The following is a 19036-nucleotide window of genomic DNA, read 5'->3' on the forward strand; positions in this document are numbered from 1 at the left end:
TTGCTCATATTTAATTTTCAGAGGAGATAAGATAATGTGCTTAAGCTCACAGATCAAATAGAGAAATTTGCTGTAACTTACTGCTGTTTACATATTGTTGAATAGGTTTAGTGTCCCAGCCATGGGCGTGAGTGGTTAGCATTGAAAGTGACATGTATGCTGTAAGAACAGTGGGCTTGGTCTTTCCAGAAACACCAATGTGATTAGTGTGTTTTATGAAACTGCTGCTAGGTATCTGTAACTTTTTTAAAAGGTAAGAGATGTTTTCAAGTGTAAGTGTAATAAACTGAAACCAGAAACTACTTAAGAATAAAAGAATTTATGTTCTCCTATAGCTTCATTTGTTTTTATTAAAAAATGAGAAAGTATTGCCTGTACATGGATAATAATTCAAGTACAAAATAAAGATTCAAATAAAGTGATGAAGTGTCCCCCTACCCCCACTCGAACAGTCCCTGACCCTATGGTCAGATGGATGACAGGCTCTCACCTGTCCTGTCGGCGCTCTCCCTCCGTGTATAGAACCCTTGAGGTGTGTGGGCCTCCTCTTGTGTAGACAGACACATGTTAGAGCTTGTTAAACAGACTGAGGTACTTCTCTCCTCCCGCTAATACTCCATCTCAGAGCTCGTTCCAGATCAGTACCGGAGACCTACTGTGTTCCTGTGAAAGGCTGTCTAGCTGGCATGCCTTTAACGGCCATTTGGGTGATTTTCAGTTCTTTGCTAATTTAACAGTGAGGTGCATAGCTTTCTTTTTTTTTTTTTAGCTGAGCCATCCTGCCACCTGTTGGCAGCTCAGCGGCAGCTCAGGTTGGGCCAGGCATCGAACCGCTGTTGCTCAGAGCTCATATTTTTCTATATGCGCCTATAATGTGTGCAGGTTAAATTTCTAGAAGTGGTAGGTCAAGGGCCAGGACGTTCTGAATTTTAATAGGCATTTCCAGATTGCCCTCTTTGGGGTCATATCTGCATGGCCTCTGTCTTCATCTCACAGCCTGTTCTGAGCTGTCAAGTTTACCGATTAGATTGGTTCAAAGGCCTGTTCGCTGTGTACTATTGTACTTTTTCCTAAAATGCGTAAAGTTCTTAGGTTTAAAAGGTATTTTCATTTATTTCCCTGTGCTCTGTTTATAACTTTTGCAAATTACTAATTGTTAATCTTTTAGAATTATTGAGAACTTCTACAAATAATTGATTTTGCAGTGTTACAAATATTTATTCCCACTTTATTACTCTTTAAAACCTTGGTTATGGTATTTTTCTGTGTAGAAATTTTCGATTTTTATGTAGTCAAATTGATAATTCTTAAATAACTTTAGGGCTTAAAGAATTTAATGACAAACAGTAACATGGATTTAATGTGCAATATAGTATATCTTTCTGAGAAAATGTCTTTCTCCACATTAAGATTTTTTTTTTATTTTCTTATTATCTTCACATATTTTTATAGTACTGAGTATGAATGTAAATCTTAGCCTCATCAGGAATCTATTTTGATGTGAAGACAAGAGATACAGTATCATTTATTTAGCCTATTCAGTTGTTCCAACACAGTTTATTGAATAATAGCTTATTCTCTATAGATCTGAGGTGCCACCTCAATCGCATGCTGGATTTCCGTTTCTATTTGCGTCTCCCCGAGACCCGCTGACATTGACCTTTCTATTCGTGCGCTGACCTCATTAGTGTCGGTCAGTGTTTGTCCCAAAGTATCATGTGTGATGATTTAGGTGGTATATGAAAGAACATTTAAAATTTTAGTATGATTTATTTCAATGTCCAGTAGAAACACACCGAGGCTGTCGGAGCTGTGAGTTCCCTGAGGTGTCTGTTCATGTGAGGTTAGGGTAGGGAGCGATGGTATGCCAGGCGTGCGGGCACATGCCAGCTTCCAGTGGCTGCAGTTTGGGAACATGTGCACAGCATGGCCTGTACAGTGCTGGGCCCGTCACTAGCGTGGGTCCTGTGTGCTGACTCCCTGGCCTTGTTCTAGGTTATTAGCCGCGTGCTGATCATCTCACTTAAGAAGTTGAATTATTTGCTAGTGTGGCCACATGTATATTCGTAATTGCAAATCAAGAGCATGCCTCTGCCATTTCTTTACCTGACTGCTGGGCCTGGCATGGATTAGGGGTGAGGGAAAAACAGTGTCGTTTTTAAAGCCTAAAGGTGAAGATTGTTTTATAAATTAAGGTACTAAGGAAATTAGGATTGGTGTCGTAATAAGGACCACAGTAATGACCTGCTGGAACCAGCTTTACTCTTGTAAACTTACTGGCTGCACAGAAAACAAATCAAACAAATAGGAAGATTTGAAATCTGACTTTTCATGGACTGGCTGAGAGTGAAGCTGCCCCTTTAGGAGCCACAGTCCAGTGTGAAACCATTGCTCTGAGGCTTTATTTTGAAACCATAAGGCATACCACCCATAACCTGTTAAACTTTTGGGAACAAACTAGACAGACTTCTAAACAGCCTGAAAGTAAGTGCACAGTGTGACAGGAATTAAATGGAAAAGCTGAAAACACTTCGTCTATGATATTGCATCTAATTGCAAAGACTGGATCTGCCAGGTGGCCAAATGCATGAAAAGCTGTGCTTACAGCGATGTCTGGTGACCATGCAGCGAGCGTCCCTGGAGAGTCCTCCTGTGATTTAGTTAGTGTCCGCTTGGAGGTGGATAGAGCCATGTGAGGGGAGCCAGCAGTTCGCCTCCCAGGAAGACAGGGCGGCTGCTGCTGACTGCGGACTGGGGAGCCCACTGATCGATACTCCGCCCCAGCTAATCCTTTGCCGTTTGTCCACCATGCCCCAAGTAAACAAGTCCAGTAGGACATTTTCTGGCTAACTCATAACCTGGAGGATGGCTTTTAAAATGTGTAGATGACTTCATGGCCAACAGCAGAGACTTGCCGTGTGATGTCATGGGAAAAGCAGAGGGTACAGAATGCCGTGGTGGTTCATTCAGTACGGGGGTCTCATCCAGTGTTCCAGCACCAGGAACTGGACCTTTCATATCCAAAAGGCCGTCCAGTAAATCTCATGGATGCAAGAAATTTAAAAGAGTGCCTAACAGAGTGTTAGTGCCCCATTGCTATTAAAGGCGGGTGACCATTCACCAGCTCTGTGAAGACACGGGCTTTTTCCCCCATCCCCAAGGCAGGAAGGAGGGCTCCCCTGGACTGTCGGATCTTTGTGGAGTAAACCATTCATGGAGCCCTTAGATACACACCTTGATTGTGGGGGAAGGAACTGTGAAAAACTTGGAAAGAGTGTTTTAAATACCACATTGACAGAGTTAAGGTCTCTGGGAGTGGTGAACGGATAGCCCCCCACCCCCACTCCCCCTTTGAAATCACTGTGAGAGGATTAGTAAATAAAAGGACATGATCAGAAGCTTGGAACTTGGGCGCTTTGTTGAAACAAAAGTTTGCTGAACCCAAATCACATGTTTTAGTTAGCAATTAATTTTCGCAATCCAATTCTGTCAGAGAAAGGAGTTAAATACCATTAACCGAGCTAATGATAAACATGTAAATAATTTAGTCACCATACTGTTTGATATCAAAATTAAAAAAATAAAACTATAGAGTCTTCCTCTTAGACTTCACATAGTACCTCATCATCCTGTTGTCATTATAAACCGTTCTTTGCTTTGAGGAACTTAGTTTCTGGTGAGGCTTTTCATAAATGAATTTATTTGGTTTTTATTGCAATCCAGTATTTATTTTTTAATTAATTTAAAGTGTAACAATGCAGTTAAAAATTTTTTATAAATATTTTTATTGCAGTATAGCTAACATACACTATTATATATATTTCAGGAGTACACCGTAGTTATTCAACATTTATATACCTAAAAAATTGATCACCATAAGTCCAGCAACCATCTGACACGGTCCCACGCTATCACAATATTAACGACTATATTCCCTATCCTGTACATCACATCCCCATGATTTATTTGTTTTATATCTGGGAATTTAGACCTCTTATTCCTCTTTCCCTTTTCTCCCCTTTTTTAATTTTTCAGTTACAGTGTACTTTCAATATTCTTTTATATTTAGTTTCAAGTACAGCATAGTGGTTAGACATTTATATAATTTAAGAAGTGATCACCCTTACTAGTCCCCACCTGGCACCAAACATAGTTATTACCGTATTATTGACTATATTCCCTGTGCTTTACTTTACATCCCCATGATTATTTAATAACTACCAAGTTCTACTTCTTAATCCCTTCACCTTTTTCACTCTGCCCCCCAACTCCCCTCCCATCTGTCACCCCAACAAATCTAGTACCCAGGTGGTACCATATCATATATGTTTATTACAATATTATTGACTATATTTCTTATGCTATACCCTACATCCCCATGACTACTGTGTAACATCCAATTTAACAATGCAGTTTTGTTTTCATTATTTTCAGGAGTACCTTCTGTTTTGTCAGTGTTACTGTTTTTCCATTTAGTGTAATGATACAAAGTTTCCTCTTGACATAGTTAAAAAGAGTCTTTCCGGTAAGACACACAAAAGTTACGCTGTATCCTGTGCATCTAGCCTGATGTCCTTGTGCTTTATTACTGGTCAGTTTGCCTGGTCAAGTGGTGGTGTCTGCAGCTTCCCTGCCGTCCTTCCCTTGGTGGTTGGTAACTAACTGCCTTGAGGGCGGTACTGCGAGATCAGGCAAATCTTGTTTTTCCTCAGATGTGAGCCACTAGCTTTAGCATGCACCAGTGTTCTTGCCTGCGGTGTTCATCACGGTGGTGGTGGGGGCTGTTTTCATTAACTGAACTCGGTGACAAGGACATTTCCCTTCCCTCTTGTTTGTGTACTCGGTCATTTGTGGAAGTGTGGAAGCAAGCATATATTGGGTTGTCGGAAATGTCATGACGCATTTTTGCAACGAAAAACAGAAAAAAATACATCATGACTTTTCCGACAACCCAATATATTGTACTCTATGCATTAAAACCCAGCACCACCTACCTCTAATTGTGAGAGAATATCGGAGAAATCCAAGTCGAGGGACAGTCAGAATATGAAACACAGAGATGGAGGAACTGTTATGGACTGGTGAGGATTAAGAAGAAATCGTAGTCCACTGCAGTGGAGGGTCCTGGCTGGGGTCGTAGAACAGGTAACAATCATCAGTGGGAAAATTGTTGAATTTCTTACAAAGTTTAGTTCGTAGTCTTGTACCAGTTTTAAGTTTTTGTTCTTGCTAATTATACCATGGTTATCTAGGGGGAATGGGTAAGAGATAGAAGGGATACCATTTTTGTAAAATTCTCTGTCTCAAATTAGTTGAAAATACAGTTTAAAAAGTTAGTTTAAAGAATAACATTAAGTAAACAGTGGTACAGATGGTATAGACTTGGTAAACCTCATGAGGCTGGCAAAGGAATGCCTGCGACACTGGAGGACGAGGAGGGTGGTCTCAGAGTCTGCGTGCGAGTCACCTAGGTGCTCCCTCCCTCTCTCCACGGGCATTAGGAAGCGCCCCTCACCGCCCACTGCTCCCCCTCCACCCTGAGCGTAGGTACTCTGTGTGCCCGAGCTCTGCATGGCCGCTTTCCCCACCTCTGTTGTCACCCTCCCACTGGTTTCCGCTAAAACTCACCATAGGCTGTGTTATGGGTCTCTCTGTTTGCCCGGTCAAGGTTTGGGGCAGTGGCCTGTTAGAGACTGCTCTAGGGGTTCAGCAAGAGCTTGCAGGGCTCGAAGGAGCTTGCCTGTCCACCCAGGGGCTCACCGCCATGGATGAGAGGGCCTGGCTGGGCAAGGACTGCCAAGCACATTCACAACAGCTTAGGGCACTTCCGAAATGACGTGTTCACTTCCTGAGGGAATTCGGAACATTGGAATTGTCGATTGGACTTGGCATTAGCCTGGCCGTTATTCTCGTTAGGGTGGCACTACACAGTGCTGCTAGGAAGCCGTGGGTCTTTCTGACGTCAGCCTCAGTAGGTGAGTGACGAACAGCCTGTCAAGCTTCAGGTTTCCCAGCTGTACCTTTACTTCTTTCTAAATTTAATTCTTCAGTCATTAAATTGGGCACAAGGCTAAATATCAGGGTTATAAAGAGGAGTAAGACACAGACCTTATTCTTAAGGAACTTAAACTTATTGAAAGAGAAACAAATACAATTAAAGTAACGTTTACTCTCTTCTCTCCAAGTGCACTAAGATAAAAACACGTGTCTCCTTAAATAGACACTTTTTTCCCTCTAGAGTCCGTGTCAGGCACAAAAGTACAGACCCCGCTCAGTGTGTAACATCACCAGGGTTACGGTTTGAGCATGGTATGCGGACCCGCAGCCTGGGTGTGTCTTCCTGTCTGTGGCGGTGGGCCCTGCAGGGCCACTCACTCCCCTGTCCAGGCAGCAGGTCCTGTCACTTAGCGGCGCCTAGAGCCGCCCCTCCTCTGAGATGGATCGAGTCCTTGCGGGACCTGCTTGTACTTGCATCGTTCAGTACTTGCTGTTTGAACTGATGCAGGTCAAGTTTTATTGTCTTAGTTTCTGCTCCGAGGACCAAAAACGCATCTTGTCCAAAGTTCTCGCAGCCACGCCAGCACTTTGGCATCATTCGCTGAAGGGAGGCCATGTCTTTGGAGGTGATACCTGTCTGGTCCCCGTGATGTGCCCATTGCAGATCCAGTCATTTCCCGCGTGTTGAATACACCTGGATGACTGTCGTATGTGCCAAAGCAATCTGTCCACATTAGTGGGCTGGCCGGTCCAGCAGGGGCAGGAAGGGTCATGGTGGCTGGCGGCTGGGACGGAAGGGACCGCAGTGGAGCCGTGTCACCTGAGCCAGCGGGTGCTCACCAGGTGCTGTTGGTGTCAGAAGGGAAGGCCGGGCCCTGCCAGGCCGCGGAGCAGGGTGGTGAGCGGGGACCCTGTGCTGTGGCAGCATCCTGAGGGGGGGTGGGGACCACAGCGTGTGACTGGTATTCCTGCGCTCAGGCTGTGTGTGAACTCGATCCCCTAGAGTTCCTTGGTGGCACCGAACGTAGGTCCTCAGGCTGCTGTGACATCGAAAAAGAAGGGCCGTGTAGCAGGCTTTATACACGTCTGATTAATTTACAGAATTGAGCTTTGAGAAGAGATGGTTTTCTTTGTGTTCAGCGATCTTTTAGGGATGGTTTTTAGACTAGATGGCAGTGTTTTGTTTGCTTTAAAGGGTGGCACCCTGTGTGAGGTGATGCAGACAGAATTGGGAAGCCGCAGAAGGAAGAGGCCACGGAAGGAGTTCAAGCTGAAGCGATGGGGGGATTTGAACTCTCAATTTTCAGTCCATCCTTCTTCCGTTATTTTCATTACCTGCTGACTTACTGTCAGTCCCCTAGACATCTCGGGTCAGTGAATTGTACTTCTGTCATCATCCCCTTCCATGTCACCCTGTCTGCTTGTGCGGATCGCAGAGCCAGAGATGGGGCTCCCAGACGGAGCCTCGATTCTGACCTCTGACCCCTACACAGAGGGTCTCCCCCTCCTTCGTCCCCTGCTTTCTCCCCCAGCTGCTTCCCGGGTTTTCTCCCTCTGCTGGGACATTCTTCCATCTTCTCACCCGCTGAACGCTTCCTTCCAAGATGTCGTGAATTCCCCTTCCGAGTGTCCTCCGAGTCCCTGAGGCGGTGTTCCTGTTCCCCCTCCCTGCTGGCTCATCCCGAGGCGTCTCGTAAAGTGTGTCAAGTGTGGCTCGCAGGCAAGGACTGAGTCCACCTTATTCAGGCGTGCCTGCCCCGCAGGAGGGCCTCATAAACAGGCTCTCTTCTCCACCAGACTGAGCTCCTGGGGAACAAACGCGTTGTTGACCTAACCCTGCCTGGCACCGAGCACGATCCTGACGCCCTGACGCCCTGACGCCGCCGTAAGTTTTAGCTGAGGGAGGAAGTGCCTCACTGGAATGAATGCCTTTGACTGGAGCTGTTCTCCGAGATGGGGAGGACGAGAGTCACGTGGTTCAGGGGCGTGGCTGCGCCCCATGCTTTCAGGACATGCAGAGTTTGGGGTGATCCCGATTTCCTTCTTGTGGCTTCTTCCCCACCGGCTTCCTTTCTGGTAGACACCTTCCAAATTACTTATGGATTATGCACACAATCGACTTTTTTTAATTTCCCAAAATGTAATAAGATCATATGTGATGTTCTTTTTCAAAGTAAATAGCGCGCTGCTGACAGCTTAGGCTCTGTGCCCATCTGAGTTCAGATCTTGAACCTCACTTTGAACCTCCCTTTTCTCATCGGTAAACAGGACAAAGGATGGTGCTTGCCTCATAGGGTTGTTTGTTCTGAGGAGTGCAGAATTCACCTCATCCAAGGGCTCCAAGTGTTGCTTAGCACGGAGGCCAAGCCCCCGGCCCTGGTAGTGCTTTGTGTGTCACACACGTTTGCCAGGGCACAGGGAGTGGGCGTACACAGATCAGTGGTGGTGGCTGCTGGCGCTATCCCTAGAGTCAGCTCTCTGGTGTGACCGACTCGATGGAGGGATTGGTTGGCCTCTACCTATAGACCTTTCTCTTTTTTCTGTAAAGTATTTAAGGAGCTTGAATACTCTTTGAAGGGCCTTAATATTTTTTAAAATGCAGTTTCATTCGTGAAATCACGTCATGATTTTTCATGGGTGTGCGTATTCAATACTTTGGATTTGCCTGCTATACTTATTATTTTTGAAATGAGCTTTCAGGTAGGAAACTTTCTAGCCCTTGAGCACAGCAAGAGCACTGACTTGTCACATTGACATGGCGTCCTATTTCCACAGGTACTGAAGCTAAGAATAGTCGCCGTCAGCATGGCCCGCGCTGCCTCTTCTGCTTTCATGGCTCCTTGCACACCATAAGCTTCAGACTCAAAGTGGAATCGCTAAGAAATTCTAGCATTCAGTTAGAGTCTGATTATGCTTTTTGATACTTAGTACCTATTTTGATTTTTAAAATATTGCAACTGTTACAGTTACTCTTTCATTTAGACTGCTTTGTTTTACCTAAAGGAAATGTTCATCCACTTGTTTTGTGACTATTGAACATCTACTGTGCCAGACACTGAGGCAGATGACAAGGACATGGCAGAAAGAAACACATGAGGTCCTTGGGGCCATGGGACTTTAGATTAGTGACAACTAAGCTCAGATCGGTGTGTGGAAGTAAATTAATGACTTTTCCCACATGTATCTTTTTTTTTCACATGTATCGTTTTTTAAAGGTAAAATGTTGGTTTATTTAATTTCAGACATTAAGTACCTTTTTTCATAGTTGTAACGGTGTACATACCATTTTAGGAAATCTGAGCTCTTTAGCTGTAATGAAATAATGAACATATATTAAATCTGGACAAATGGAGAAAAGAAACTATAGATATAAACATACCAGTTCTATTCATGAATAAAGATACTGATCAAAAATATGTCTGTGTTTTTATCTAAGTTTTCCATAATTCTGAACATCATAACTTTCACATTTTATTTCAGATTTTGCATTCTCTTTTTGATTAAGTTTAAACAAAATATTTTCTGATTTTGGACATGTGGTAGGTAAAGGTTTTTTATTTGAAATTCAAGAAATGAAGTTTTCTACAATGGAAAATATCTGGAAGATTTATTTCTTTGGCTTTAAATTTTGTCAGTGAGAAACTTTTCATTGTACACATTGTGTGTTTGTTCACATATCAGTGTATTATTATAAATTGGTAATTACTTGCCTTCCAACACTTCTGACAGGGTAAATGTTTTTGTTAAGAAATTTAAGTTTTTAGATTTTCCTAATGATTCATATGTAGTTTCTTGGGTAGGTCTTTAATTTTATTTTGGATTAAATTTACAAAAATAAAATGCCCATACATTATTTATTGACTGGAACAGTTTTGGGGAGAGGAGGGTTGTCTTTATGTATTTTTATTTTATTTGCAATGTTTAATTTTCCCATTTATTATTTGGTTCCTTCTCCATACCAAGTAATTTTGTTCAAAATTTAGTTTTACTTAGGATGAAAAAAATGGTTTTAATGTTGATAACAGTAAATAAATTGATTTTTCTTTGAATTTTTATTGAGATAATTGTAGACTCCTGTGCAGCTGTTAGAAATAATACAGAAAGATCCGTTGTTCATGTTGCCTCATTTCCCCTGGGACCGGATTTTGCAAAGCTAGTGTTATCATCTGAATGGGGATGTTAACATTGATACAGCGCATGGATCTTCCTGTCTCCCCAGCTTTACCTGAACTCGCTTTGTGTTTAAAAAAATCAGATTTTATTCTTAGAAAACTACTGAAATACCAACTTTAATTAGATCTGTGACCTCAGAAAACCATTTAACCTCTTGTGTCTCAGACTTCTTGTTAAGGCAGATAGTTTGATGGGATGTTTTGGGTCAAAACATTCTATAATAATTGGATCTCTTTGTGTTTAGGAAGAAAAGGCTTCTCTTTTACATCGTACTCAGGAAGAAAGAAGAAAGAGAGAGGTAAAAACAGTTTTATAATAGGCTCTAATAGGATTTTTCAATAGCATTTAAATAAGACGGCTTTATTGTTATATATGTTAGATATGTATGTGTCATGTATGATGTAATATATGTATATTTATATATATTAAGCTTTAGAAAAATTTCTGGGTTTGTTGGGTTTTACAGTGAATCATTTATTCTGGAACCAACGTGGAAAAGATGGACTAAAAGCACCCTCTGCAGGAGAGGCAGCTTTCATAGGGGACGTGAGACAGTGTTGCGCAGTAAGATGGAGGACAGAGTTTAGTGTTACGCCTGAGTTTGAATTCTGACTCTTAAATTTTTCCACATTATTTAATCTTTGTGGAAATTTCAGTTTCTACATCTTTAAAACAAGAGTAATACTGACCTGTAAGGTTATTGTACAAGGGCATGTAAAATGTCCTTCCTAGGGCTGGCACGTAGTAGCCTCTCAAATAGTGGTAGCTGCAATGGTTAGAATGAAGACAAAGAATATGTATTTTTGCTAGGTCACTGAAGACAGGCCCAAGTCAATACAAATTAGAGTTTTCTGCTTTGAAACAAAAAGTGACCTTTAAAATAAATGTTTGTGATGTCTACATTGTTTTCACATTTAAAACAGAAACATTTTTAAAAAGCCTTCCTGCTGATGGGATTGGAAAATGGTGTAGTCGTTTTGGAAAACAGTCTGGCAGTTCTTCAGTTGTTAATTTCACTTCTAGGTATTCACCCAAGAGAAATGAAAACCACTTGTCCACACCAAAATTTTACACGAATATCCCCAGCAGCATTATTCATAAATAACCCAAAGTGGAAACAGCCCAAATGTCCATCAGCTAATAAATGGATAAACAAAATGTGAGGCATCCGTACAGAGGACAGTTAATTGGCCATCGATCTGTAGGAGTGAAGTCCTGATACATGATGGAGCATGGATGAACCTTGAAACATCATGCCAAGTGAAAAAGCCACACATGCTCAGAATAGGCAGTTCCACACAGACAGAAATCGAAGTGGTCTCCAGGGGCAGGGAAGTGTGGGGGAGGGTGGGCGGGGATGAGGGGTGACTGCTCATGGGTACAGGGGTTTGGAGGGGTAGGTGATGACAGTGTTCTAAAATTAGTGGTGATGGTTGCACAAACTTGAACATATTAAAAATTGGTGAATCGTACACTCAACAGATTGAATTTTGTGGTATGTGAATTAATATAGCTGTAATTTTTTTTTTAAAAGTTTACTAACTAAATGTCATTTTCACTGATTTTGACTGATTATTCCCTCCTCCTTCCATCATCCAGGAAGAAAGGCGAAGATTGAAAAATGCAATAATTATCCAGTCATTTATTCGAGGCTATCGAGACAGAAAACAGCAAGTAAGTTTGTTTATAAATCGAGAATTAGAAAGGCATATGAGAGCTCATTTTATTTTTATTTTATTTTATTTTTTTTTTTATTGGGGAATTGGGGGGATGGGAACAGTGCTGGGGAATTGGGGGAAGGGGAACAGACAAGTTGCTGTCGTTTTGTTCTTCAATCTAGTTGTGGAGGATGTTGCTTCACTGGCCCAAGTTGGCACCATCATTGCGCTCTTCTCTGGCGAGGCAGATCAGTCGCCGGCTTCTGGACGGCCGCTCACTGCGGCTGCTGGCTGCTCACGCTGGCTGCTGGCTACATACGGTAGCCCATGGCAACCCACTGCCACAGGGAGTGCAGCCTACGCCGTCGCCGGCGACTCATGGCAGCCCAGCTCCAGGTTGAGCTGTTGTTCAGCATCTTAGCTGTGGAGGGCAATGTCACTGGCCCTCATATGTGGGATCCGAACCGGGGCCCTCTGGCATCCCAAGCGAGTTCTTAACCATCGCGCCACTCGGCCGGCCCGAGAGCTCATTTTAAATAATGACCGTGGAGTCTTAGAAGTGGAGTTTGTTTTGTCTGTCTTTTTGTATACCTGTTTAATGAAAGTTAATGTTGATAATAGTATTTCCCCCAATAATTAATTGTATTAGTTTATATTTACATGAAGATTTATAGATACGTGAGTTCGAGGTTATTTTTAAACAGTAAGATGCATACATAGGCTAAACCACAGCTAAAGATCAAAGTAGAAGGAAGTGGTGGAAGATTTTCAGGGACATTTATGGGTCTGTCATTACATTCCAAGTTTTTTGTTTCTATTTAGCCTTTTGCTGATAACTCCACAGTAGGCATCTTAATTATCAGTGTCTCCCACTCCTGTTAAGTGTATGTTTAGGCCGTGAATATGTGCCTGTATACTTATTAATTTGTTTTGTTTTCTTTTCAGTATTCCATCCAAAGAAGTGCTTTTGACCGCTGCGCTAACTTGTCACAGTCTGGTGGCACTTTTTCCATTGGTAATGGTCCCAACCTTACCCTTTTGGTGAGGCAGCTTCTGTTTTTTTATAAACAGAACGAAGACTCAAAACGTTTGGTGAGTGTTAACTACATTTAGACTTATTCTTGTTGACATACTGTCCAGCTTTTTAAAATATGGTCCGATGACCTCCTCCTATGTGTCTCACGTTCGTGAACTTTTCCTCAGCTGCCTGTCATAGGTCATCTTGATAACGTGTTTTTACCTCTTGAACATTGATATAAATTTTCAATAATTCTTTTTATTTTTTATTATGGAAAATTTTTTAAAAATAAGAAAAAGTAATGTTGAGCCACCCACCATGCACCTATGGCAGTTGTCACTTGGTGTCACAGAACCTTCCACACCTGTGCCTTCCATCATTGCCAGGTGCACCCTAAATATCGTGGCCTATCACCTGTAAACACTTTAAGCCTCTAGAACACAGGACCTCTCTCTTACAACATCAGAAATATAGTTGGATTACTTTAAATTTTATAGGTTCTAATGTCATCAGTGACAAGCAGTGTGTTGATGGGGAAATGTGTACAGACGGGTAGATGAGTAATACGGACGGGGACCGAGGAGTCCTTATTGCTTATCTGGCGTTTGCTTTAAACCGCAGCATTGCTTCCTGAGTTGAGCTAGGCTGGAGCAGGGGCGGAACTTTCCGTAAACGAGAGCCAGTCCAGAGAGGCCGCGCAGAGGCTGCATCCGCCCCTGTGCTTCCCTCGATCGCAGGCTCTTCCCAGGCTTTCTGGCTGAGGTTTAGGAGAAGAATTGGGAAAGCGCAGCAGCAGAGAATCTGGCTTCTTTCCGGAGCAGTCCGTCCAGCTTTCGGCACTCTGACCTTGTGGGCTGAAAGATCCCCAACAGCACAGACATGGGGTGCTGTGGGGCTGTCCGTCGTGTACGGCTCTCGGAGCACCCTGTCCTCTGGAGAGCTGCTCTTGCCACGCTTGCTCTGTGAGCCGGTCCTGTCAGCAGCCCGCATGGTGCCTGGGGGTGCGGCTGCACTGTCCCACTTCCACAGCCGCCAGTGAAGAGCAGGGAGGTGACCGTGTGTGCAGACCACAGCCAGTCGCTCAGGTGTGGCTTCTGAACCCTGCAGGGATTAATGCCGTCAGACCTGGGTAATAGGACGGGCGTGAGCTTGAATAGTGACTCAGTTTGCAAACAACAATGCAGGGACAATAAACTAGTCATATATTGGGGGGAGTCCCCTGCCCCAGTCCTCAGGTTCCCTAACTTCCACCCTCGCGGCAAGCGTGATGCCATGTCTGGTAGCGGTTCTAAGCTGCAGCTGCAGAAGTAAGCCCACGTGGCCGCCCTCCCTCCCCCCTTATTTATATCCTCATGACTTGAAACGTGTGCGCTACTAAAATAGTGTCCTGTGAGTGTGTTTTCCTTTGTGCACAGTTTTCTTGACTTATTCTGGAGTTAACAGTTGCCTTACTCTTGTTTAATTTTCCTGGAATCTTGATAAAGCTGCCTTTCGCCTTCCAACTGTGCTGTACAGCGCTTCCCAGTCAGTTTTCCACGGTTAATGGTGTCAGGTCATCCACCTCTGTCTCCCCTGAAGGAGCTGGAGCTGTCCCTCCTGACTGTGGCTCGGTCGCCCTCCAGGCCTGCCGGGATCCTGGGCGGGATCCTGGGCACACCTTTTGCTTCCATTTCAGACCCTCCCTCCCGACTTGCTGTCTTTTGCTCTCTTGGTTTTGCTCTCTTGTTCTGTGGATGCACATCCCTACTTGACTTCCTGAGAAAGGATGACTAAGAAGGAGAGTTTTTAAAACTTACCTGCGTTTAGTAAATAATACCAGCAACAAAAAGTTAAGTCAAGTGTTTAATGTAATGATGCTAGAACTTTCTGGATGATATCGGTGCATCTGTCATAGTTTATATAGTTATAAACATAGTATCAAAGCCCAGTCCAGTTCAGGGAAAGTATCATACTGGTGTGAGTTTCTTAAGTTTCATAGACGACGTGAAACACAGCTGCTGGGTTAATACATTTATAGCCTTATGCTCGCGCTTCCTATGGCCGCTGCCCTTTAGATTTTCACAATGCTTAGTCACTGTGCCCTACTTCTATTCGTTATAGCACAGGTTTTGGAATGAACTGTGTGTCAGATGGTGCAGAAAGCTTTCATATCATACTGGTTCCTGAGAAAATATGAACAAGGTAGCTACAAACACCTCAAAAAGAAAGCTTGTGTGTAGGCACGTCAGTATTTGGAGCTCTTTCCACGAGTTCTTTCCACCCAGTTCAGGACCACTCTTTAATTAGCTATGCAGAAGACTTTTGCATTGGTATTTTAGTTGTCTGATACATTTTATATCAGATAAGCGTTACTGTCAGAGAGAAACACCTTCAGGAGACCAGGTAGAAAAGAAGTCCGTGCACATTTATGCTGAGCCACGGTTAGGAGGCCGTCTTCATTTTAACTGGTGCTGATGGGCCCTATGAAGTGAGCAAACAGAAGCCCAGCAGAGAAAGTGCAAGAAGCTCTTCGTTAGGGGTTGGTTTCAGGATCGCTTATGGCGGCCGCATAGTCAGGCCTCCTGGAGGCAGGTGTGACATTTGCTGGACTGACCAGCGACCCCGTCCACGGAATGGGATCTCGGGCAGCCCGGACACACACCAGGCCTTTGTTTTCCAGCTGATGGAGGTGCCCTTGACAAACGAAGTTGTAAAACCTTGAAAGTGTCCACCGCGATACACACTGTGAAAGGAACCTCCCGTCTAGTTAGGTCCACAGCCATCGCCTCAGCATTGCACGCCTGACCTTTTTACAGGGGATAGTGGGGCCGTGTGAGTGCCAATGTCCAGGAGTTAGGGAAGTGGAGCATCCGAAAGGAAAGGATGTTAGAGGCACAGGGGAGAAAGGTAAGAAGGAGAAACAGATGCCTGTGTAACTTACGATTACAATTGTTTCTCATATATTTTTATTATGGAATGCTGATGTTTGCAAATGAACAGTTTTTGTTTCAGATTTACATGAGTTTTAAGTGTACTTTGTTTTGGTAATAAGTTCAGTAATTTAGCTTAATACTGATGTTCCATTTTAAGGTGGAAAATCCAAAACATGTATGCTTCTAAGTAAAACCTGACACGAGAGATTTACTTCTTACCGTGTTCTGGTTAATTTTGACTAAGTATCTGTTCACCACCTCAGGACATCGTGTACTTCAGTAAGCAGTTAGCTGTTTATGGATTGAGAGTTGTAATTTGTCTGTTTTGCTCTTTCAGATATGGATGTATCAGAACTTAATTAAACACAGCTCTCTGTTTGTCCAGCAGTTGGATGGATCCGAGAGACTTACATGCTTATTTCAGATAAAGAGGCTGATGAGCCTCTGCTGCAGGTAACCCGTGGCAGTCACACCTGGGATGTCTGGAGGGATACCTTTTGGTGTCCCCTGTCTGAGAGACAGTGGTTTTGTTTGTTTGTGAGACTGTGGAACATTCTGTGTGTGAGACGTTTCACTCCTGGTGATTCTGGCCTGTGACATTAAAACGTAGCTAGACGTTCCTTCCAGATGACGTCTGGGTCACTAGTGATTGGACTGGCCGGTCGAGAGGATGCCTGCTGTGAGCAGGCCCCCGCCTCCAGCGTCTCTGCCAGATCACAGGCTCCCAGTGTGATTTGGGTATGAACTTGAACCAAGTCACCACCGTGACCTTCTTGGGTTCAGTTTCCAGAAGAGCACGGTTAGGGGCCGTGAGCCCTTGGTGCCCGAATGAAAGGGTCTGTTGACAACGTCACCCAGTGGGGAGCTGGACAGGCCCCCAGTAACCTCCTTCTCTCTCCTTTTCCCCCGTTTCACAGTCTTGGGCAGCTCTTCCCAACAGTAACACTGTTGGTGACCTTGATGGGAACAGTGGAGGGGGCAGGTCCGACTGAGCAGGGTTAACAGAAACTAGTAATATAAGTAGTTCTGCGAGGGAGCTCAGACGTGGACTAGGAGCTGGTGAGGGCAGTGGAACCCGGAGATGGTCTCTGACTTAGAAAAACTGGCTGCCTGCTTGCTGATGGTCCAGTGTGGACGGAGCACTGGGGCGGGAGGACGCGGAGGATAGCTGGAGCCGAGCCTCTGCGCGAGTGAGCAGTCAGGGTGTGTTTGGAGGGCTCTAGGGTTTGGCCTTGGACAGGGGCAAGTACAGCTTTTTTTTTCCCCCCAAGAAACAAGCAACCCAGTTAAAAAAATTTAACCCAGTTAAAATAGATTTTAGTGCTCTTGAAAAGGAGACATGAATGACCAATATGCCCTTGAAAAGGTACTCCACCTCATAAATAATCAGGGAAATAAATTCCAATCACAGCTGCATACCCATTAGGATGGTGACACCAAGGGTGCAGCGTGGGGCGCAGCTGGGCCAGGGGACTGCTGGGCAGGCCCGGTGGTTTCTTACAGTTAAATCCATAGCCCAGGAGAATGGAGCAGGCCCACACACAGGCTTGTTCCTGCCCGTCCCTAAGGCCAGGTCTCCTTTGTGCCAGGATCTGTCACCCCTCCCGGCCTCCTTTCAGTGAGGGGCACTGTCGTATGGAAGTGATGTCTGTATACAGTTGATTGTAAGAAAAGACATTGCTTTTAAGTGAGACGTGATTTCAGGACAGCTGCGCCTTCCCTTCTGCCTGTGATTTTCATATCATTCTCTTTAGTCAAAATGATTGATGACTCAGGGCCAGAAGTAGGTTTTAACGGAGGGGAGATTGCAGGCCTGGGACATCTTGAAGACATCTTTGACGGAGGTAATAGGCACTTTTAAAGAGAAGACATCCTTATCTGAGTTGATTTAGGGGTAGCTTCTCTTGGTACAGTCCGTGGATTGTAACACTTCTCACACTGAATTTGTGGTCTTCGAGTTTTCTCATCTGTTTCTCCCTCTGTGATTGTGCATTTTTCATTTCTGTAAGCCCAGTGCCAACATTGCTGTTTGGCACATAATACGGACTGAAAAAAGGTGTGCATGACAGAGCATGTGATGGTTTTGCTGTGGTCTGAGTCGTGCCTCTCTCTGGAGCTATCCTGTTATTAGAACAGAGCGGCTCCCACACTGAGCACAGTGAGGGACGGTCACCTGAGGAAGCTTCTGGTGACATTTGCCACATACATGCAAGCAAGTATGTGAACACTTTTCTTGATTTTTACAGGTTGCTGCAAAACTGTAACGATGACAGTTTGAATGTCGCACTTCCAATGAGAATGCTCGAGGTGTTTTCATCAGAGCACACTTACTTACCTGTTTTACAGGATGCTAGCTACGTGGTGTCAGTAATTGAACAAATTTTGCACTGCATGGTTCAAAATGGTAAGTAGTTGGTGGGGTCAGAACTGTGGGTTGGTGCTGTGTGACGAGCGTGGGCCAGGGTTCCCAGTGAGGCCTGCGGATCACTCCCAATGTCAAGAGTGACTTTGTGACAGAAGCATTTGGCCCAGCTGAGGGGATGCCCACTGGGAGCCACACATCCTACCATTTGTCCTCGTCTCTACCTACCCTGAGATTTGGAAATGTGTTTAATATCTTTACGGAGATTTTCCTGCTGCTTGAAAACGACGCAAATGGAGGGATGTTTTCCAAGCATGTTCTGGGTGCTCTGGGCACATAGTGTGTCTGCAGGGCAGCTGCCAGTCTCTCCTGACTGAGCAGCACCCCGCACACACATGAGCTGATCAGCAGGAAGCCTGCCTGAGGTCACGAGTGGAGGGTAAGAGACCCAACTGACGTGAATTTTCTCACCCAGTCGGTGTTAAAGCTTTTACGCATTGACACTCTTCTTAAAATGTCTGCATTATGTAAGACACAATAACCTAGATCTGAAATTCTTCTGAGGAACACATCAGTGACACCATTTTGGAAAGAGACTGTGAAATACATATGATTTAAAAACTTTTATGATGAATTAAACAATATATAGTCACAAAAACTTTAAAAATCTGATCCGCAGTTTCTTACTGGTAGAGAGTCAAATACTTTAGGGCTCGGATTCCCAAAGTATCAGTCAACATTAAAAATAGATGTTGGGCCGGCTGAGTGGCTCAGTTGGTTAAGAGCTCGCTCAAGGGTTTGAGCTCTGAGCAACAGCGGTTCGAGTCCGGCCCGAGTTGAGCTGCCGCTGAGCTGCCAACAGGTGGCAGGATGGCTCAGCTAAAATAAAAAAAATAAAAAAAAATAGATGTTATCA

At 44.1% G+C, this 19036-nt stretch overlaps 1 protein-coding gene across 4 annotated transcripts in view; it reads left to right on the forward strand.

Moving 5' to 3' along the window:
• UBE3C (ubiquitin protein ligase E3C) overlaps positions 1-19036 on the forward strand; it is a 91152-nt gene that overhangs the window by 8069 nt on the left and 64047 nt on the right. For 2 of the 4 annotated variants that reach the window (XM_019659097.1, XM_019659098.1), the window contains exons 2-6: positions 10415-10468; positions 11770-11844; positions 12774-12920; positions 16096-16211; positions 18005-18162. In XM_019659097.1, the coding sequence (XP_019514642.1) occupies positions 10415-10468; positions 11770-11844; positions 12774-12920; positions 16096-16211; positions 18005-18162 (550 nt within the window). The remainder of the gene's footprint in view (positions 1-10414; positions 10469-11769; positions 11845-12773; positions 12921-16095; positions 16212-18004; positions 18163-19036) is intronic. The other 2 variants (XM_019659099.1, XM_019659101.1) reach the window with 2 other exon arrangements.

Source organism: Hipposideros armiger, unplaced genomic scaffold (assembly GCF_001890085.2).
Source record: "Hipposideros armiger isolate ML-2016 unplaced genomic scaffold, ASM189008v1 scaffold_295, whole genome shotgun sequence".
Classification (NCBI taxonomy): Eukaryota; Metazoa; Chordata; class Mammalia; order Chiroptera; family Hipposideridae; genus Hipposideros; species Hipposideros armiger.